At 46.3% G+C, this 23,183-nt stretch overlaps 1 protein-coding gene across 2 annotated transcripts in view; it reads right to left on the reverse strand.

The window, feature by feature from the left end:
* The window catches only part of CFAP44 (cilia and flagella associated protein 44), a 160,351-nt gene that overhangs the window by 136,503 nt on the left and 665 nt on the right, over nucleotides 1-23,183 (reverse strand). Inside the window, exons 3-12 of one of the 2 annotated variants that reach the window (XM_075334873.1) lie at nucleotides 22,861-22,998; nucleotides 22,414-22,558; nucleotides 21,904-22,066; nucleotides 21,715-21,817; nucleotides 21,420-21,636; nucleotides 21,191-21,305; nucleotides 20,894-21,058; nucleotides 20,615-20,770; nucleotides 18,487-18,534; nucleotides 1,634-1,733 (exon numbers count right to left, since the gene is read on the reverse strand). In XM_075334873.1, coding sequence (XP_075190988.1) covers nucleotides 1,634-1,733; nucleotides 18,487-18,534; nucleotides 20,615-20,770; nucleotides 20,894-21,058; nucleotides 21,191-21,305; nucleotides 21,420-21,636; nucleotides 21,715-21,817; nucleotides 21,904-22,066; nucleotides 22,414-22,558; nucleotides 22,861-22,998 — 1,350 coding nt within the window. Of the gene's footprint in view, nucleotides 1-1,633; nucleotides 1,734-18,486; nucleotides 18,535-20,614; nucleotides 20,771-20,893; nucleotides 21,059-21,190; nucleotides 21,306-21,419; nucleotides 21,637-21,714; nucleotides 21,818-21,903; nucleotides 22,067-22,413; nucleotides 22,559-22,860; nucleotides 23,002-23,183 lie in introns of both variants that reach the window. The other variant, XM_075334872.1, reaches the window with a different exon arrangement.

The following is a 23,183-nucleotide window of genomic DNA, read 5'->3' on the forward strand; positions in this document are numbered from 1 at the left end:
GTTGCGCGACACGGGCAAATCGCTGCCCGTGTCGCACAACAGCCGTCACACATACTTACCTGTCCGGCGATGTCGCTGTGACGGGCGAACCGCCTCCTTTCTAAGGGGGCGGTCCGTGCGGCGTCACAGCGACGTCACTGAAGCATCACTGAACCGCCGCCCAATAGCAGCGGAGGGGCGGAGATGAGCGGGACGTAACATCCCGCCCACCTTCTTCCTTCCGCATAGCGGCCGGGAGGCAGGTAAGGAGAGCTTCCTCGTTCCTGCGGCGTCACACGCAGCGATGTGTGCTGCCGCAGGAACGAGGAACAACTTCGTTACTGCTGCAGTAACGATTTTTAAGAATGGACCCCCATGTCGCTGATTAACGATGCAAAATCGCTTATCGGTGTCACACGCAGCAACATCGCTAATGCGGCCGGATGTGCGTCACAAATTCCGTGACCCCAACGACTCCGCATTAGCGATGTCGCAGCGTGTAAAGCCCGCTTAAGTCCGAGATATATGCTTTAAATAACGAAAAACCCTTTAGCACTTTGACATCTCTAATCGCACTGATCGACAGAATCGCACGGCCAGGATCATTTCCTGCAGAATTGATGTTTCCGTTTTCACCGTTTCACCGCACTTTCCATTTTCCTGTGCACTGAATGCTATAATGATAAAAGTAACTCAACACTACAACTCGTCCCGCAAAAAAAAATCCTTCATCACAGCTTTAACAAGAAAAATGAAAAAACATTTGGCTTGTTGAAAGAAGAGGAAAAAAACAAAAGCGCAAAAAATATATAAAAATCAACCAATCAGAAAGGGTATAATACAAAATACCTCGAAACAGAAATCTGTGGCCCCGATTTATACAGCCTGAGACCCCCTTGACATGTCCGTGTATTAAACACACACGTGTGTAGGTCCACATGGCCGTCCGTGCGTCCCCGTGTGTGTTCTCGGTGTGCTGTCCGTGTGACAGCATAAACTTGTATACTTACCTGTCTCCGGCGCTGCTGTCACACTTGCTTCCGGGCCTGCAGTGAGTGCACTGAATATTCATGAGACATAATGAGCGGGACCTGGAAGCAACACCAGCGCCGGAGACAGGTAAGTATAAAAATCCATTTCATTTCAGTGAATGGGTGTCTTCCGGTCACACTGATGTCCCACAGATCACATTATTGTGCGGTCCATGTGACACCCGTGCTGCAGATCAAAAATAGACACGTCAGCATGTGGAGCACACGGACACGCATATGCTCTACATGGACACAGGGTCCATGTCAAAGCACGGACGTGTGCGCAACCCTATTGATTTTAATGGGTCTACGTGTGTCCGTATCTCTGGTATGTCGAAACGGACACCACATATACCGGAAACAGGGATGTGTGAAGGAGGCCTTAATAAGGGTCCTGCAGTAATAAGATGCGCCAAAGTCATTAAAAGACGTACACCACATAATAAGTACTGCCCATCTGATCAGTGGCGGGTGCAGAAAGGTCACTGATCGGGGACGGCTGATGTCACCTGTGGAACAGCTCCCCCCAGCTCTGACCATTGTGACTGAGCTGCGACTTGTCAATCTTTTGGTGAAATCATTTTGATGAATCAGGGCCGATGTCTGTGACACCGGAAACTTACGGTCTAAGGATGTAGTAGCCATGAGGTACGTAGATGGAGACGCATCCAAAGCATTGATTTTGCCGGCGTGAAAGGAGTAGAGGCATTCTGGGTCTTGTGTCTGCGGAGACAAACATGGCGGCCATTGTGGTTACAAAACCAAGAGGGATATAAATCATAAAGAATATAACCCGGTGTATAAATCATAAAGAATATAATCCGGTGTATAAATCATAAACAATATAACCCGGTGCATAAATCATAAAGAATATAACCCGGTGTATAAATCATAAAGAATATAACCCGGTGTATAAATCATAAAGAATATAACCCGGTGTATAAATCATAAAGAATATAACCCGGTGTATAAATCATAAAGAATATAACCCGGTGTATAAATCATAAAGAATATAACCCGGTGCATAAATCATAAAGAATATAACCCGGTGTATAAATCATAAAGAATATAATCCAGTGTATAAATCATAAAGAATATAACCCGGTGTATAAATCATAAAGAATATAACCCGGTGTATAAATCATAAAGAATATAACCCGGTGCATAAATCATAAAGAACATAACCCGGTGTATAAATCATAAAGAATATAACCCGGTGCATAAATCATAAAGAACATAACCCGGTGTATAAATCATGAAGACTATAACCCGGTGTATAACTCATAAAGAATATAATCCAGTGTATAAATCATAAAGAATATAACCCGGTGTATAAATCATAAAGAATATAACCCGGTGCATAAATCATAAAGAACATAACCCGGTGCATAAATCATGAAGAATATAACCCGGTGTATAAATCATAAAGAATATAACCCGGTGCATAAATCATAAAGAATATAACCCGGTGTATAAATCATAAAGAATATAACCCGGTGTATAAATCATAAAGAATATAACCCGGTGTATAAATCATAAAGAATATAACCCGGTGTATAAATCATAAAGAACATAACCCGGTGTATAACTCATAAACAATATAACCCAGTGCATAAATCATAAAGAATATAACCAGGTGTATAAATCATAAAGAATATAACCCGGTGTATAAATCATAAAGAACATAACCCGGTGTATAAATCATAAAGAACATAACCCGGTGTATAAATCATAAACAATATAACCCGGTGGATAAATCATAAAGAATATAACCCAGTGTATAAATCATAAAGAATATAACCCGGTGTATAAATCATAAAGAATATAACCCGGTGTATAAATCATAAAGAACATAACCCGGTGTATAAATCATAAAGAATATAACCCGGTGTAGAAATCATAAAGAATATAACCCGGTGTATAAATCATAAAGAATATAACCCGGTGCATAAATCATAAAGAATATAACCCGGTGTATAAATCATAAAGAACATAACCTGGTGTATAAATCATAAAGAATATAATCCAGTGTATAAATCATAAAGAATATAACCCGGTGTATAAATCATAAAGAATATAACCCGGTGCATAAATCATAAAGAACATAACCCGGTGCATAAATCATAAAGAATATAACCCAGTGTATAAATCATAAAGAATATAACCCGGTGTATAAATCATAAAGAATATAACCCGGTGTATAAATCATAAAGAATATAACCCGGTGTATAAATCATAAAGAACATAACCCGGTGTATAAATCATAAACAATATAACCCAGTGTATAAATCATAAAGAATATAACCCGGAGTATAAATCATAAAGAATATAACCCAGTGTATAAATCATAAAGAATATAACCCGGTGCATAAATCATAAAGAATATAACCAGGTGTATAAATCATAAAGAATATAACCCAGTGTATAAATCATAAAGAATATAATCCAGTGTATAAATCATAAAGAATATAACCCGGTGCATAAATCATAAAGAATATAACGAATATAACCCGGTGTATAAATCATAAAGAACATAACCCGGTGTATAAATCATAAAGAATATAACCCGGTGTATAAATCATAAAGAATATAATCCAGTGTATAAATCATAAAGAATATAACCCGGTGCATAAATCATAAAGAATATAACCCGGTTCATAAATCATAAAGAATATAACCCGGTGTATAAATCATAAAGAATATAACCCAGTGTATAAATCATAAAGAATATGACCCGGTGTATAAATCATAAAGAATATAACCCGGTGTATGAATCATAAAGAACATAACCCGGTGTATAAATCATAAAGAATATAACCCGGTGTAGAAATCATAAAGAATATAACCCGGTGTATAAATCATAAAGAATATAACCCGGTGTATAAATCATAAAGAACATAACCCGGTGTATAAATCATAAAGAATATAATCCAGTGTATAAATCATAAAGAATATAACCCGGTGTATAAATCATAAAGAATATAACCCGGTGCATAAATCATAAAGAACATAACCCGGTGCATAAATCATAAAGAATATAACCCAGTGTATAAATCATAAAGAATATAACCCGGTGTATAAATCATAAAGAATATAACCCAGTGTATAAATCATAAAGAACATAACCCGGTGCATAAATCATAAAGAATATAACCCAGTGTATAAATCATAAAGAATATAACCCGGTGTATAAATCATAAAGAACATAACCCGGTGTATAAATCATAAACAATATAACCCAGTGTATAAATCATAAAGAATATAACCCGGAGTATAAATCATAAAGAATATAACCAGGTGTATAAATCATAAAGAATATAACCCAGTGTATAAATCATAAAGAATATAATCCAGTGTATAAATCATAAAGAATATAACCCGGTGCATAAATCATAAAGAATATAACGAATATAACCCGGTGTATAAATCATAAAGAACATAACCCGGTGTATAAATCATAAAGAATATAACCCGGTGTATAAATCATAAAGAATATAATCCAGTGTATAAATCATAAAGAATATAACCCGGTGCATAAATCATAAAGAATATAACCCGGTTCATAAATCATAAAGAATATAACCCGGTGTATAAATCATAAAGAATATAACCCAGTGTATAAATCATAAAGAATATAATCCAGTGTATAAATCATAAAGAATATAACCCGGTGTATAAATCATAAAGAATATAACCCGGTGCATAAATCATAAAGAACATAACCCGGTGTATAAATCATGAAGAATATAACCCGGTGTATAAATCATAAAGAATATAACCCGGTGTATAAATCATAAAGAATATAACCCGGTGTATAAATCATAAAGAATATAACCCCGTGTATAAATCATAAAGAATATAACCCGGTGTATAAATCATAAACAATATAACCCGGTGTATAAATCATAAAGAATATAACCCGGTGTATAAATCATAAAGAATATAACCCGGTGTATAAATCATAAAGAATATAACCCGGTGTATAAATCATAAAGAATATAACCCGGTGCATAAATCATAAAGAACATAACCCGGTGTATAAATCATAAAGAATATAACCCGGTGTATAAATCATAAAGAATATAACCCGGTGTATAAATCATAAAGAACATAACCCGGTGTATAAATCATAAAGAATATAACCCCGTGTGTGACGACATGGACTCTCATGGGTTAAAGTTTCTTAAAATCCAGCCAGACAGCATGATAGATTGTCTATAGATGGGGGAGAAGTCCCTCATTGTTTTTACAAGACTCTTGTTGACTCAATGTAATTGTGTTGGCCACTGAAAGCTAGACGTATTGTTCTCCAGACATTTCCAGTAACCATTGTATTGTAGTTGTGTATTGATAATGTAATTACCTTAGTAGCCATTGTCTAGTCGGTGACTCCCAGTTTACATGTACACCCTCAGTCTTTCTATGCACATCATTTAAATGAACATTGTCCATGCAGCTTGAAATTCCTCCAACGGGAGAAGCAATCTTGTCCAACCAATCGATGAGGACGCAGTGTATCCAAGTGGAAGGTTGTGACTATAAAAAGGACTTCTTTAAGCCACCAGGGGTTGTTGATGGATGCTGATGGATCCAGTCTAAGCTCTTTGGAGCTGACTAGAGGATCAAGATATCTTATGGCTTCAATCTAGGGACTCCGGACCCGGTTGGAGACCATATCCACAGCCTAGGGATTTCGACTCCGGCTGCCAGGATTTTATCATCAACCCAGGACTACCTAAGGAGGACACTCAGGTTGGGACAGTTCAGTCACCTGTTACAGACTTTTCAGACCTCAGACAGCTTGGAACCTGTGAGGCATGGACATTCTAAATCCCTGGTGAGCCAGCGGAAGGGTGAGACTCTGTTGCCTGTTACATTTGTGTGTTTTGCTGGTTATGTGTTATGTGCTGTTAATTGTTTGGGGATCCAATAAAGTCTAATTATTGTGGTTCCCTCACCCTGTGTTGTCTGAGTAGTGTTACGCCCACGGTTAAGGAGGCCGGCGTTCAGTTGGGATGAGCCCTGAGCCACGCTGTCTTTCTAAAGGCGGTGGGTTTTAGTGGACGAGAGCGCCCACTGAGCCCCGTGTCCCCACAATTGGTGGCAGAGGTGGGATACTACTCAGCCTGGTTTACCCAGGGGAGCTGCAGTGGACTGGTGTTTTCGGACACCGTCCAGGGCTCAACAACCAGGCAGGCACATAAGCATACCCAGCAGGCCATAGGGGAGGCATTCAGGTTTCGGACGCTGCCATGTCCAACCCCACCAGCTCAGCCATGTGACAAGGACAAGAGAGGAGTTACGACCGCTGCAGTAAATGGATGCTGCAGGATCTGTGCCGAAGGCGAGAGATTGTCTGCTGGAGCGCTGAGACTCGGTCGGACTTGATCCGGAAATTAGTCCGTTGGGATGCCCAGAATGATGCAGAGGACGATGAGGATCCCGCCGATATTGACCCAGAGGATGTAGACTATGTGCCACATCATGGATCTAGTGACAATTGGGAATCAACTTTGTCCAAAATGGCCCAAGCCACAGCGTTGTTGGATGCATTGGGGCCTAGATCCTCAAGAGAAGAGAGGGCTTATGTTCTGGAATATGTTTATGGGATTCCAGCTGCAGTACTGCTAACACCAGCCGGTCGAGAAGGATGGTCCCGCTACCCAGCAGAAGCTGCGCCAAAACGAAGGACTACAAACAGGGCCTGTGACTCGCCCAATCTATGGCGCTGTTATACATGTGGGCGCAATGGACATATAGATAAAGATTGTCTCCAAAACCGAGGCCGCATGCTTGGAGCCCGTCTGCTACTCCAACCAGTCAACATATGCCGAGATGAACCAACGAGACCTGAGGAATGCTACTCCCAAGAAACACCAATAGTTGAGGAAGTGGTTTATCCAGTCCACACCCTACGGCAGGCCGGACACCGTACACCAGCCAACCTCCATCCCCACATCCAGACGGTCAAGGTCGGTGATATACAGGCTCAGGGACTTCGAGACATTGGATCTTCCATCACTCTGGTAAGCCCAGTTATTGTTTCTCCAGAAGACCCTGTACCAGATTCCCAATTATCCATCTCCCTGGCTGAGGGCAAGCGCTCAGACGTCCCTCTGGCATGTGTGCAGTTGGACCTAAAAACCGACCAGGGAGAGGTCGAGGTGGAGCTTGTGGATAGCCTCCCCACACCTGGTATTTTGGGGACCATCCAGGAAGTGATCGATGTGGGGATTGTGAACAGCCTCCCCATTTTTGACATTGTGGAGACTGACCAGAGCAAGGCTGATGTGGAGCTTATGGACACCGTCCCCACACCTGTTGTTTCAGGGACTAGCCAGGAGGAAGTTGAAGTGGGGTTCATAGATGGCCCCACCAAGCCTGTTGTTTCGGATACCACTCAAAGGGAAGTGAAAGTGGGGCTTGTGAATTACCTGCTCACACCAGTCATTTTGAAGAATGACCTAGGACAAGGACTAGCCAGTCAGTTTGAAGAAGCCATCACCCACCTCCAAGCCAAGCAGGACCCTGATGTGGATCTTTCTAACATCTTTTCCAGGGATGGTTTGCATTCCCGGTCTCCATCATCCACTTCTGAGCCAAGAACCGTGAGTAAGCCTAACCACACTGTGGCTATTGACTGTGGGAGGATTGATAGTGGCAGATTTGTGCAGGCCCAACTCATGGACCCCACCTTAGGGCTTGTCCACCATATGGCTGCTCAACTTGGGGGAGGTAATCAGGGGGAGGTGTATAGATGCGAGCCTCTGTTGCTGACCTCACCATTAAAAAGGACAATGCCGTCAAGAGGAGAAGGATGATCGGAAGCCTATCATGTCTGGCGAATATTAAGAAGGGGGAGGAATGTGACGACATGGACTCTCATGGGTTAAAGTTTCTTAAAATCCAGCCAGACAGCATGATAGATTGTCTATAGATGGGGGAGAAGTCCCTCATTGTTTTTACAAGACTCTTGTTGACTCAATGTAATTGTGTTGGCCACTGAAAGCTAGACGTATTGTTCTCCAGACATTTCCAGTAACCATTGTATTGTAGTTGTGTATTGATAATGTAATTACCTTAGTAGCCATTGTCTAGTCGGTGACTCCCAGTTTACATGTACACCCTCAGTCTTTCTATGCACATCATTTAAATGAACATTGTCCATGCAGCTTGAAATTCCTCCAACGGGAGAAGCAATCTTGTCCAACCAATCGATGAGGACGCAGTGTATCCAAGTGGAAGGTTGTGGCTATAAAAAGGACTTCTTTAAGCCACCAGGGGTTGTTGATGGATGCTGATGGATCCAGTCTAAGCTCTTTGGAGCTGGCTAGAGGATCAGGATATCTTATGGCTTCAATCTAGGGACTCCGGACCCGGTTGGAGACCATATCCACAGCGTAGGGATTTCGACTCCGGCTGCCAGGATTTTATCATCAACCCAGGACTACCTAAGGAGGACACTCAGGTTGGGACAGTTCAGTCACCTGTTACAGACTTTTCAGACCTCAGACAGCTTGGAACCTGTGAGGCATGGACATTCTAAATCCCTGGTGAGCCAGCGGAAGGGTGAGACTCTGTTGCCTGTTACATTTGTGTGTTTTGCTGGTTATGTGTTATGTGCTGTTAATTGTTTGGGGATCCAATAAAGTCTAAGTATTGTGGTTCCCTCACCCTGTGTTGTCTGAGTAGTGTTACGCCCACGGTTAAGGAGGCCGGCGTTCAGTTGGGATGAGCCCTGAGCCACGCTGTCTTTCTAAAGGCGGCGGGTTTTAGTGGACGAGAGCGCCCACTGAGCCCCGTGTCTCCACACCGTGTATAAATCATAAAGAATATAACCCGGTGTATAAATCATAAAGAATATAACCCGGTGCATAAATCATAAAGAATATAACCCGGTGTATAAATCATAAAGAATATAACCCCGTGTATAAATCATAAAGAATATAATCCGTTGTATAAATCATAAAGAATATAACCCGGTGTATAAATCATAAACAATATAACCCGGTGTATAAATCATAAAGAATATAACCCGGTGTATAAATCATAAACAATATAACCCGGTGTAAAAATCATAAAGAATATAACCCGGTGTATAAATCATAAAGAATATAACCCGGTGCATAAATCATAAAGAATATAACCCGGTGTATAAATCATAAAGAATATAACCCGGTGCATAAATCATAAAGAACATAACCCAGTGCATAAATCATAAAGAACATAACCCAGTGCATAAATCATAAAGAATATAACCCGGTGTATAAATCATAAAGAATATAACCCGGTGTATAAATCATAAAGAATATAACCCGGTGTATAAATCATAAAGAACATAACCCGCAAGGCTGTGGAGTCGGAGTCGGAGTCGTGGAGTCGGAGTCGGAGCTCATTTTGGTGGAGTCGGAGTCGGAGTCGGTATAAAATGCACCGACTCCGACTCCTAAAATATATAATAAATTGGGGACAGGAGTGCAATGCAGAATGTGCTGAATATTTTACTAAATAATAACATTTAGTATAATGCTTATATTTAAGTGAAAAATGTATTGTAGTACAATGTGAACATCAGACATTTAATTGTTTTTATGATACAATAATCAAGATATTTGGATAGAACATAAAATATATTTATTGGAATACAACTTTAGAACACAAAAAACTGTAATAAATTGTAAATATGTAATACACTATGTAATATACAGTAGATTACATATATATCTTGTGTGTGTATATACACTGTCACAAACCACCGGGGGGGTCACTCAGAAATCCCCCGCGCTGGCTACCAGTACGTCACAATCGGGGGGTAGCAAGGGGGCGTCCCCCTCCTTTATACCTCCCGACCGACAGACAGAGCACGTGACGCGCTCTCTAGCGCCCCTCTTATAGTCAGGCCAATTATGGAATTGCCCGACAATAAGCAAGGAGGCCGCTATACTACTTATGCCGATTATTGAAGGGTCCCCGGTGAGAGTAAGGTATATATTCCCCCGACCTCCGCGGGCGGAATATATAAACTCTCCCCGAATCTCACTGGCCTCCCCACAATAATCCTTGGCACAACTCGCTGCCACCAACCGCTTCACGGTAACTATTAGCCGAACACACGGACGTGGGATTCAAGATCGAGATAACAGAACAGCCCAAGATTAATTATATAATTTAATCAGCCTAAAGCACACTAGAAACTACAATATATACAATAGGGAATCTACAGAATATACATATGTCAGAGTACAGTTACAGATAAAGCATGGTTTACAAACAGGTATGCAAATTCAATCAGTTACCTTGTGTGTCTGGCCACAGGGGGCGCTGTAGACCAGGTTCCTAGGATTCTTCCTCACAGGTCTTTCCCAACCAGGCCCCCGAGCAGAAGAACACTGGAAAATGGCCGAAGTAGGGTTATCAACCTGGGCAGATCCAGGTCCCCTCCTACCTTAGTGACCTCACAGGGAAGCACTGCCACTCCCCCTGCATGGATCAGAATTATCCAGCAAAGGGGATATTGGCCATAACTTTGCCTGGGAGCGTCGTAGGCAGACGCCAATGCTCTCATTGTGACAGTTATGAATTTAGCTACAGAACGAGGGGACTCATGACCTGTCTACGAGTTCCCATATGGCTGATATCACGCCTGGGGTATTTCCCAAGCTCCCCCTTCCATAAAAAAGGTGTGCCAGCATCGTCCGCCTGCGCAAACACCATTTTTATGGTTGCCATATTTATCGGAGATATGGCTTGCGAGATATGAACCATTTTTTACTGGAGTCGTTCAGTCTAGCTACTTCCAAGCCTTGCTAATGAGATACAACTCTTGTTACAGGGTGACGGCAGGGAGCCATCCTGTGTCCATTGTCCGCACAACATCTCATCTCCATATCAGAGGAGATGGCTGTTGGAGGTGTAAGTGGGATGTGACACCTTCACAGATGCTGGACATTTGAGAACAAGAATGGAGGGGGGGCACTGCCAGGGAGTGATGAGAGCAATTATGACTTCTAGTCATAATTCCTCTTCATATCCCAGGATTTACCTCACACCTCCCCCCTTTTGAGGACGCTAGGGGGCAGCACACTCCGGTGTTCCCCCGTGCGCCCGTCCGCGACCTCTCCTTGTCGGGACAGCCCGTCTGCGTTACCGTGGTCACGGCCCCTTTTGTGGCGAATGGTGAAGTCGTATTGCTGGAGCGCAAGGCTCCATCGCAACAATCGCCCATTCGTCCCAGAGACGGTGTGCAACCAGCTGAGGGGATTGTGGTCCGTCTCCACGATGAAGTGGCGCCCGTATAGATAGGGTTGCAGACGCTGCAGGGCCCACACTATGGCCAGGCACTCCTTCTCCATTGTAGAATAGGCCACTTCCCTTGGTAACAGCTTCCTGCTCAGGTACAAGACTGGGTGCTCTTGGCTCGCAGAGTCCACCTGGCTGAGCACCGCACCGAGGCCGAAGTCACTGGCGTCGGTCTGTACTACAAACGGCCGCGTGAAGTCGGCTGCCTGTAGCACGGGCGGGCTGGACAGGGCGTCCTTTAGGGCCCGGAAGGCTGTCTCGCAGTCCATTGTCCAATCGACTGCAGAGGGCAGCTTCTTCTTGGTAAGGTCCGTCAAGGGCTTTGCCAGGCTACTATAGCATGGAACAAACCTCCTATAGTACCCAGCGGTCCCCAAGAAGGACATCACCTGCTTCTTGGTCCTGGGGGTGGGCCAGGATGCGATGGCCTCCACTTTCTCAGGCTCGGGCTTCAGTGTTCCCCCGCCTACCCGGTGACCGAGGTACTGGACCTCGCTCATGGCCAGCTGACACTTGCCCGGCTTGATGGTCAAACCTGCCCGGTGGACCCGCCTGAGCACCTGTGCTAGATGCTCTAGGTGATCTTCCCAGGTGGGACTGAAGACGGCAATGTCATCCAGGTACGCGGCCGCGTACCCTTCAAGTCCCTTGAGCAGGGTGTTGACCATCCGCTGGAAAGTGGCAGGGGCATTCCTCATCCCGAATGGCATCACCGTGGACTCGTACAGTCCAAATGGGGTAATAAAGGCAGAGCGTTCCCTGGCCTTGCGAGTCAGGGGGATCTGCCAATATCCCCGGCTCAGATCCATGATGGTCAGGTACTGAGCCCCGGCCAACTGATCGAGCAGGTCATCGATGCGTGGCATTGGGTACGCATCGGCGACCGTGACCGCATTGAGCCCCCTGTAGTCCACGCAGAACCGAGTGGTTCGGTCCTTCTTAGGGACGAGGACTACAGGCGAGGCCCAAGCGCTGTTGGATGCCTGGATCACCCCCAGGTTCAGCATCTCGTCAATCTCCTGGCGCATGTGTTGCTGCACCTCCAGGGAGACCCGATATGCTGAACGCCGGATCGGGGGATGATCCCCAGTGTCCACGTGATGGACAGCCAAGTCAGTCCTTCCGGGCTGGTTGGTAAACAACCCCCGGAAGGGGTGTAGGGTGGCCCACAGCTGGGACCGTTGGTCCTCCAAGAGCTGGTGGCCAACCTCCACATCCTCAATGGATCCGCTTGCCCTAACCTGGGCTAGCATATCCAAGAGGGTTTCCGCTTCTCCCTCCTCGGGCAGGTTGCACACGGGGAGCGCACATGCCTCCCGCTCATGATGTGCCTTCATCATGTTCACATGGAAGGGCTTCCGCCTTCCACGGGCAGGGTCCAGGGTGACCAGGTACGTCACAGGGTTGAGCTGCTGGTACACGAGGTATGGGCCTTCCCAGGCTGCCTGAAGCTTGTCCTGTGGTACGGGGACCAGTACCCACACCTCTTGACCCACTTGGTAGGTCCTCTCACAAGCGTTCTGGTCGTACCAACGCTTCTGATCAGCCTGGGCTTGAGCCATATTGTCGTGTACCAGTTGCGTCAAGGCCTGCATTTTGTCCCGGAAGCGCATGACATACTCGATAACCGACACTCCAGGGGTGGCCAAATCCCCTTCCCAAGCCTCTTTCACCAGAGCCAGGGGGCCCCGCACACGTCGCCCGTACAGGAGCTCAAACGGTGAGAATCCTGTTGAGGCCTGTGGAACCTCCCGGTAAGCAAATAACAGGTGTGGGAGATACCGCTCCCAGTCACGCCCATGGGAGTCGACCAACATCTTAAGCATCTGCTTTAAGGTGCCATTGAACCGCTCGCACAGGCCATTAGTCTGTGGATGGTACGGGCTGGCCACCAGATGTCGCACCTGGACTTGCTTACAGAGGGTCTCCATCAGCTGGGACATGAATTGGGTCCCCCGGTCGGTGAGCATTTCCTGGGGAAAACCCACTCGGGAGAAAATCTCCAGCAATGCGGTGGCCACCTTGTCAGCCCGAATGGACGACAAGGCCACTGCTTCTGGGTACCGGGTGGCATAGTCAACTACCGTCAGTATGAAGCGTTTCCCGGAGCTGCTGGGGATGGCCAGCGGGCCGACCAGATCCACAGCCACCCTCCTGAAAGGCTCATCGATGATTGGCAGAGATACTAGTGGGGCTTTGGGGTGTGGCCCCGCCTTCCCCACTCTCTGACAGGTTTCACACGAACGGCAGTAGGCAGCCACATCGGCCCCCATTTTTGGCCAGTAGAAATGCTGGTTTAACCTGGCCTTGGTCTTAGCGATCCCTAGGTGTCCGGCCATCGGAATCTCATGTGCGATCCGCAACAACTCCGTCCGGAACGGATAGGGTACCACCAACTGTCGGTCCCTGGGCCACGCCTCCGGTGAACCCTGCTGGACCGTGGCCCGGTACAGCCGTCCTTGGTCCCAGACCACTCGCTCCGGGTCCGAGTCCGAGGGAGGCTGTGCCGCCTGCTCCTTTAGAGCTTTCAGGCTGTCGTCAGCTTCTAACGCTGCCTGAAACTCCTGACTAGATGTGGCCAGAATCGACGAGACTGTCACATGTTCAGTCAGTACCCCGGGACCTGTGTCCTGGCCTCCACCTGACTCGGCTGCCACTTGGTCAGAAGGGGAAGAGCTATCGGACCTCCGGGAGGCCCCTTGGCTTCCAGCACTCCCACTGCGGGTGACAGCGGCCACAGCCGCTGCGACCGTGGGTCGTGCCTGCTCCTCCTCCGTTCCTGACCAAGTCGCCGGCTCAGGCAGACCTACCTGGCTTCCTGACACCCCGGTTGTGGGGGAACCCTGCACCGAGATCTTACCTGGGAGCACTTCCGCTCCTGGACCGGCCCCAATCTCACCTGCCTGTTCCCCTCCTGCAGCAACAGAACCCCGGTGTGAAATCTCTGGGGACCCCACATTTGCTGTGGTAGCCCCCACCCCACACACTGGTCCTCCCCCTGCAGCACCCTGCTCTCTGCTTATCCCTGCAGAGGGCAACAGATCCCAGCTCACAGGCTGGTTACTTGTAGAGGCATTGTCACACCTTTCTCTGACCCCCTCCCCTGTCACAGCTGCAGCTGTGTGTGTGTCCATGGTGTCTGTGCAAGCAGAAATATCAGAGTTCACTCCCTCCTCCCTTACATCATTCATAGATAACACATTAACATTGTCCGGAGGCACGTCAGCACTGGCTGAAGGTTCAGCCTTTGGGGCGGGGCCAAACTGGGAGGTTATTTGCCCCAAATCTGTCCCAAGTAGCACGTTTGCAGGGATCCGATCAGTTACCCCCACCTCCCTCACCCCTCGCCCTGCGCCCCAGTCCACATAAATGTCAGCAACAGGCAGCGCCGGGTCAATGCCTCCAATCCCGGAGACAGCGAGGGTTTTTCCAGGGATCAAGTCTTGGGGGGACACCATCTCAGGCCGCACCAGAGTCACCTCCGAGGCGCTGTCTCGCAGTCCTATGGTCACCGACTGGCCGACGGTGACAGGTTGGAAGCTGTCCAGGGACCTACCACCACCCCCACCCACACAATACACCTTGGGCGGCCCTTGGGACGGGGACGGAGCCGGGGCCTTGGGACGCTGAGGGCACATGGCCTTGAAGTGTCCAGGTAGGTTGCACTGGTGGCACCGTCTTGGCTCTGCCACGGGCCTGGAGAGGGGAGTTGAGGGGGACACCCCCTGCAGTCTAGGGGCAGGTGGGGCAGTCGCAGAGTTCATCTTACCCCCTCTCCAGGTGCTGCTGGTGGCTGCTCTCCTGGCTTCAGGAGCCCGATTGTTGGTGTAGTCATCGGCCAGGGCAGCTGTAGCCGTGGACCCCTTTGGCTTCTGGTCTCGGATGAACTGGCGGAGATCCTCAGGGCAGTTCCACAAGAGTTGCTCCGTGATGAACAAGTCCAGGATCTCCGGTCCGGTGGAAAGCTGCAGGCCTTGGGTCCAGTGGTCGGCAGCTCGGGCAAGTGCCCGCCGGTGGTCAGCCCAGGAGTCCTTTGGTCCCTTCTGTAGGCTCCGGAACTTCTTGCGGTAGGACTCTGGAGTGAGGTTGTACTGTTGGATCAGGGCCCGCTTGATGGTGTCGTAGCCCTGATCTGCCTCAGCAGGCAAGTCCCCAAGGACATCCAGGGCCTTACCCCTTAAACGGGGGGTCAGGTATTTGGCCCACTGGTCCTTGTCCAGATGGTGCTGCAAGCAAGTCCGTTCAAAAGCAGTCAAGAAAGAGTCCAAGTCTCCATCCTTCTCCAGCACTGGGAAGTCCTCAACACGGACCTTTGGAAGTTTGGTGTCTCGAAGGTCACGTGTGGCTGATGAGGGCCGGAGCTGAGCTAGCTGCAGCTGGTAGTTACGCTCTGCCTGGCGCTCTTCACGCGCTGCTTGCCGCTCACGCTCGGCCATGAGTTCCTTGTAGCCCTCCCGGTCTCCAGCCTGGCGTAGGGCCATAGCCATTTGAAGAAGGCTATCCGAGCCTCCCAGGCTCGGTGGAATGGCACGTGGTGATCTGCGGCCCGCTGCGGAGCCTGGTGATTCACTGTCCATTGCAGAGCGGAGGGCTGGCATCTGGCTCGTTGAGGACCCTTGGGTGAGCTGCTCCTCCTCTTGTCCAGCAGTGCCCGGTTGTGCAATGTCCTCTGCGGAGCTGTTTTCTGGCGTCGAGCTCCTGGAGGACTCGTGGACAACCTCCTCATCGTCTCTGGCCTTAGCATCGGCCATTCCTTTGGCTTTGCTCCTGGTGCTCTCAGCCATTCTTGCAGACTTTTGGTCACTGACACAGAACTGACACCTGATGCCTCCACACACCTTACAGTATCTGCACTCTGACACTCTAGTGTTGAGCTAGTCTGAAGACCCCAGCAGCCACAGCTGCTGCAGGCAGTCTTTAGTGTCTGGGAGTATGGGTCTCACACTCACACACACTATTATCTCGATCCCACCGCTTGCCACCAATATGTCACAAACCACCGGGGGGGTCACTCAGAAATCCCCCGCGCTGGCTACCAGTACGTCACAATCGGGGGGTAGCAAGGGGGCGTCCCCCTCCTTTATACCTCCCGACCGACAGACAGAGCACGTGACGCGCTCTCTAGCGCCCCTCTTATAGTCAGGCCAATTATGGAATTGCCCGACAATAAGCAAGGAGGCCGCTATACTACTTATGCCGATTATTGAAGGGTCCCCGGTGAGAGTAAGGTATATATTCCCCCGACCTCCGCGGGCGGAATATATAAACTCTCCCCGAATCTCACTGGCCTCCCCACAATAATCCTTGGCACAACTCGCTGCCACCAACCGCTTCACGGTAACTATTAGCCGAACACACGGACGTGGGATTCAAGATCGAGATAACAGAACAGCCCAAGATTAATTATATAATTTAATCAGCCTAAAGCACACTAGAAACTACAATATATACAATAGGGAATCTACAGAATATACATATGTCAGAGTACAGTTACAGATAAAGCATGGTTTACAAACAGGTATGCAAATTCAATCAGTTACCTTGTGTGTCTGGCCACAGGGGGGCGCTGTAGACCAGGTTCCTAGGATTCTTCCTCACAGGTCTTTCCCAACCAGGCCCCCGAGCAGAAGAACACTGGAAAATGGCCGAAGTAGGGTTATCAACCTGGGCAGATCCAGGTCCCCTCCTACCTTAGTGACCTCACAGGGAAGCACTGCCACTCCCCCTGCATGGATCAGAATTATCCAGCAAAGGGGATATTGGCCATAACTTTGCCTGGGAGCGTCGTAGGCAGACGCCAATGCTCTCATTGTGACAGTTATGAATTTAGCTACAGAACGAGGGGACTCATGACCTGTCTACGAGTTCCCATATGGCTGATATCACGCCTGGGGTATTTCCCAAGCTCCCCCTTCCATAAAAAAGGTGTGCCAGCATCGTCCGCCTGCGCAAACACCATTTTTATGGTTGCCATATTTATCGGAGATATGGCTTGCGAGATATGAACCATTTTTTACTGGAGTCGTTCAGTCTAGCTACTTCCAAGCCTTGCTAATGAGATACAACTCTTGTTACAGGGTGACGGCAGGGAGCCATCCTGTGTCCATTGTCCGCACAACATCTCATCTCCATATCAGAGGAGATGGCTGTTGGAGGTGTAAGTGGGATGTGACACCTTCACAGATGCTGGACATTTGAGAACAAGAATGGAGGGGGGGCACTGCCAGGGAGTGATGAGAGCAATTATGACTTCTAGTCATAATTCCTCTTCATATCCCAGGATTTACCTCACATACACTGTATATATATACAGTGTATATACACACACAAGATATATATGTAATCTACTGTATATTACATAGTGTATTACATATTTACAATTTATTACAGTTTTTTGTGTTCTAAAGTTGTATCCAATAAATATATTTTATGTTCTATCCAAATATCTTGATTATTGTATCATAAAAATTATTAAATGTCTGATGTTCACATACACATATTCATGTACTACAATAAATTTTTCACCTAACTATAAGCAATATATGTAGGAGTCGGAGTCGGAGCCGGAGTCGGAGTCGGAGCCGGAGTCGGAGTCGGTGCAAGAGAATTTGAGGAGTCGGAGTCGGAGTCGAAGGTTTGGCTTACCGACTCCACAGCCCTGATAACCCGGTGTATAAATCATGAAGAATATAACCCAGTGTATAAATCATAAAGAATATAACCCGGTGCATAAATCATAAAGAATATAACCCGGTGTATAAATCATAAAGAATATAACCCCGTGTATAAATCATAAAGAATATAACCCGGTGTATAAATCATAAAGAATATAACCCGGTGTATAAATCATAAAGAATATAACCCCGTGTATAAATCATAAAGAATATAACCCGGTGCATAAATCATAAAGAATATAACCCCGTGTATAAATCATAAAGAATATAACCCGGTGTATAAATCATAAAGAATATAACCCGGTGCATAACATAACCCGGTGTATAAATCATAAACCATAGACCGCACGTCCTGACACCGGCCACGGCTCACTGGGTTCTAGTGGTCTTCAGCTGTTGAAGACCTTTTTGGAAAAGATTTGTGAATGATTGGACGCCGACTCTTTTCCGAAATTCTACCCAATTATTATTACAAATTCCAATAAGTAAAGTCTGACACTTACTATATTGGAGAAGGAAAGATCTAGCCTCCATATTCCTGCACTGGCGTCCTGCAAGTCAAAGGCGAGAAAAAAAAGGTGAGGCAGCAAATACCAAAACTAACAGGTGAGGAGCAGAGTTAGGGGTCCAGAGATACACGAGGACGTCGCCCCCCAAGAGGGGAGTGATTTCCATGGCGTCTATAATTTAGTCCCTTGCCTAGGGTTGCTGTATTGTAAAGACATCAGGACCCTTGCACAGCAGCACCGCACACATATACTGTCATGGCCAAAAGTGATGGCATGATCTATACACCAGTATAACATGACCTCAGGCCGTCACACCAGTATAACATGACCTCAGGCCGTTACACCAGTATAACATAACCTCAGGCCGTTACACCAGTATAACATGACCTCAGGCCGTTACACCAGTATAACATAACCTCAGGCCGTTACACCAGTATAACATGACCTCAGGCCGTTACACCAGTATAACATGACCTCAGGCCGTCACACCAGTATAACATGACCTCAGGCCGTTACACCAGTATAACATGACCTCAGGCCGTCACACCAGTATAACATGACCTCAGGCCGTTACACCAGTATAACATAACCTCAGGCCGTTACACCAGTATAACATAACCTCAGGCCGTTACACCAGTATAACATAACCTCAGGCCGTTACACCAGTATAACATGACCTCAGGCCGTTACACCAGTATAACATGACCGCAGGCTGTTACACCAGTATAACATAACCTCAGGCCATTACACCAGTATAACATGACCGCAGGCTGTTACACCAGTATAACATGACCTCAGGCCATTACACCAGTATAACATGACCGCAGGCTGTTACACCAGTATAACATGACCTCAGGCCATTACACCAGTATAACATGACCTCAGGCCATTACACCAGTATAACATGACCGCAGGCTGTTACACCAGTATAACATGACCTCAGGCTGTTACACCAGTATAACATGATCTCAGGCTGTTACACCAGTATAACATGACCTCAGGCTGTTACACCAGTATAACATGACCTCAGGCCGTTACACCAGTATAACATGACCTCAGGCTGTTACACCAGTATAACATGACCTCAGGCCGTTACACCAGTATAACATGACCTCAGGCCGTTACACCAGTATAACATGACCTCAGGCCGTTACACCAGTATAACATGACCTCAGGCCGTTACACCAGTATAACATGACCTCAGGCCGTTACACCAGTATAACATAACCTCAGGCCGTTACACCAGTATAACATGACCTCAGGCCGTTACACCAGTATAACATGACCTCAGGCCGTTACACCAGTATAACATGACCTCAGGCCGTTACACCAGTATAACATGACCTCAGGCTGTTACACCAGTACAACATGACCTCAGGCCGTTACACCAGTATAACATGACCTCAGGCTGTTACACCAGCATAACATGACCTCAGGCCGTTACACCAGTATAACATGACCTCAGGCCGTTACACCAGTAAAACATGATCTCAGGCCGTTACACCAGTATAACATGACCTCAGGCCGTTACACCAGTATAACATGACCTCAGGCCGTTACACCAGTATAACATGACCTCAGGCCGTTACACCAGTATAACATGACCTCAGGCCGTTACACCAGTATAACATGATCTCAGGCCGTTACACCAGTATAACATGACCTCAGGCCGTTACACCAGTATAACATGACCTCAGGCTGTTACACCAGTATAACATGACCTCAGGCCGTTACACCAGTATAACATGACCTCAGGCCGTTACACCAGTATAACATGATCTCAGGCCGTTACACCAGTATAACATGATCTCAGGCCGTTACACCAGTATAACATGACCTCAGGCCGTTACACCAGTATAACATGACCTCAGGCTGTTACACCAGTATAACATGACCTCAGGCCGTTACACCAGTATAACATGACCTCAGGCCGTTACACCAGTATAACATGACCTCAGGCTGTTACACCAGTATAACATGACCTCAGGCCGTTACACCAGTATAACATGATCTCAGGCCGTTACACCAGTATAACATGACCTCAGGCCGTTACACCAGTATATCACTGCCTGAAGCAGTAACCTTCATTTCATCTCACCAGAGCAGCTTCCTCTGAACCTACCTGAGCAAACCACACAGGAGGGTCACCACCCGTAGCCTTCACCATGTACCGCAGGTTCACGTTCTTTCCAACCATAAGCTCATTCATGGGCTCCATCTCCAAGAGACCCGTGTCATCCACAGAGTCTGCAGTATCCACCGTTTCAAAATCCCAAACCTTAAGGAAAGTGGCAAAAAGCAAAAATATAATTAGAAAACCTTTTATGCAAAAAGCGAAAATATAATTAGAAAACCATTTATGCTTTTCATTTCAGTCACATATATAGAAAAAGACACTTACCCTGACACAGCCATCAGCGCCAATGGTAATAAGTTCTCCTTCATCTAAGACAAACTGGTTAATAGGCCCAATATGACATGGTTTTCGGCCTTTTCTACATATTTCTACCTTGATGAGTCCACCTTCCCAGAGGAGCATGTTGCCCCATTCTGACCCCGATATCACCTGTAGTGAAAATATGGCCTCTTAGCTCGTGCCCATGGCGGTCCCGATTATTTATTTTTTTATTTTCTATTATAGTGAAAGGCAGATAAAATGTCAGAATGTGATCTCCAAAAGAGAAAAAAATTCACAAACCTTTCCATCCGGCAAAGCGACATATCCTTCTATGTCTGTTAGGGCAGTTTTTCCAAATCTTCCAAGTTCCCCTTGCAGTTTTAAGCCGGTGAATGTGCGTGCCATCTTCCAAAACCTATATCAAGGACATAACATATATACCAGTCAATATTGCTAATATTCTGTATGATATGTGGAGGTGCAATACAGGCAAGGTCATATTATGTGACAAACAGATGCAAGAACTCACCTGATATGTCCTGTCCCACAAGACGTAAGCTGCTCTTCATTTTCTGGAGAGAAGGTAACTTGAAACACATCTTGAGAAAATGCCTTGGACCTCAGCATGATCTTTTCCTGCTTCCAGTCCCAGATAGTCAACATATAATCAGGACTGCTACCCACACTGGCAAGAAGTGACCCTGACATATTGAAGTCTATGAAGACATAGGCTTCTTCTGTGCCCCCTGAAGAAAAAAACAAGCAGTCACTGCAATGAGTCAGATTTCTACATCTTTATGGTTAATCCTTAGCCTGTGTCTCACCTCTGAGGATGCGATATGGTTTCAGAGATGGGAATTCGTACAGGAGAATATTCGGTTTGTGTCCCTTTTCTGCTACTGCAAAATAGTTCTTGCTGGGATGGACCTGTAGGTGACAATATTATTTTGCAGGTCAGTTTTGCAAATTTATATTATGAGAATGAATGATAGAAAATGAACTGAAAAACTCACTGCGACAGCTCCAATACCCTGACCGCTGCTGCTCCGCAGATATTGCTGTTCATGAGTTTTAAGTCCTAGGATGATGGCCGTAGTACCAGCTATATAAAGCAAGGTCTGGTCATTCAGCAAGTGCAAATTTGCCCGTTTTGTACAGTCATAGCCGAAAGAATGTCTGTGACAAATTAAGGAAACAGCAATATCTGAAAACTAAGTGTATTTAATTGCACTAGTATATCCTGGTGATGCAGTGAAAGTGTTAATTTTCTATCATGGTGGGTGTTCTCTGATGAACTATATGTTGGTTTGGGAGGTTCTGACATTTTCCGTCACTATAATCTCTTTGCTATGCTATATAAAGATTATTTTTCAATTCTACATGTTACATTTTATAACTATCAGACCATGTTACATTGTTGGCATTGTGTTGGTACCCATTGCGGTACCTAAAAAAAAAAAAATCGATCTGCTCTATTGTCGTCTATAAGCATGTTTAGAATATATTAGTTGCTGGAAGGATACAAAAGATGGAGGACTCCTCTGGGGATCCCCGAGTCAGGGGAGATGTATGGCTGAGAGCAGATACTGTCATAGTCATAGAAAAAGTCATCAGGAATCTTCTCGGTTTCTTCTAATTCTTCTTCATCACCTTCGGGTGTTAGATGTTCTGCAAAAGTAGATTCTATATAATGACTTGACCATACAAAGAGAGTTTATAAAAAGCTTTTCAGTAGGATTCCTCAGCACTCCCCGACAGATGTAAAATGAAAGATTTAGCATAAACATCTCAATGGTCTCTGGCGGCTGTTCTATTATAATGACTGAATGTGCAGCGTGCAATGAGGGCTTTGGTGCAGTTGCTATCAGCTGATTGTTCAGACAACTCTCCTGCATTTGTATTTGAGCCTCATGCAAAATCTAATCTTACATTTTTATATAAAGGCACAAAATATTTTGTCCAGATTTTACCTTCCGTGGCCTCAGCTGGACTCATATCAGTAGCTTTAGTCTCCTCTGCTTCATCTCTCATATCTTCGAGGGGATAGATCTCTCTTAATGAAACCACGTCCTCCTCTGCTTCCATCTGTTCCCTGAGCGCATTGATTTCTACTGAAGGGTTAATAGACAGCAAGGTGTCGGTGAGGGATCTACATATCATATAAATATGGTTTCTTATTTACTGTATTACATAAAGCGGCAGAACAGTTCCCCCGGGGCCATGGTGTAGACATTGCCCCAAACTTTGATGGCCTATGCTTAGGAATGGTCATCGATCTCAAAGGTCTGGACGG

Source organism: Anomaloglossus baeobatrachus, chromosome 2 (genome assembly GCF_048569485.1).
Source record: "Anomaloglossus baeobatrachus isolate aAnoBae1 chromosome 2, aAnoBae1.hap1, whole genome shotgun sequence".
Classification (NCBI taxonomy): Eukaryota; Metazoa; Chordata; class Amphibia; order Anura; family Aromobatidae; genus Anomaloglossus; species Anomaloglossus baeobatrachus.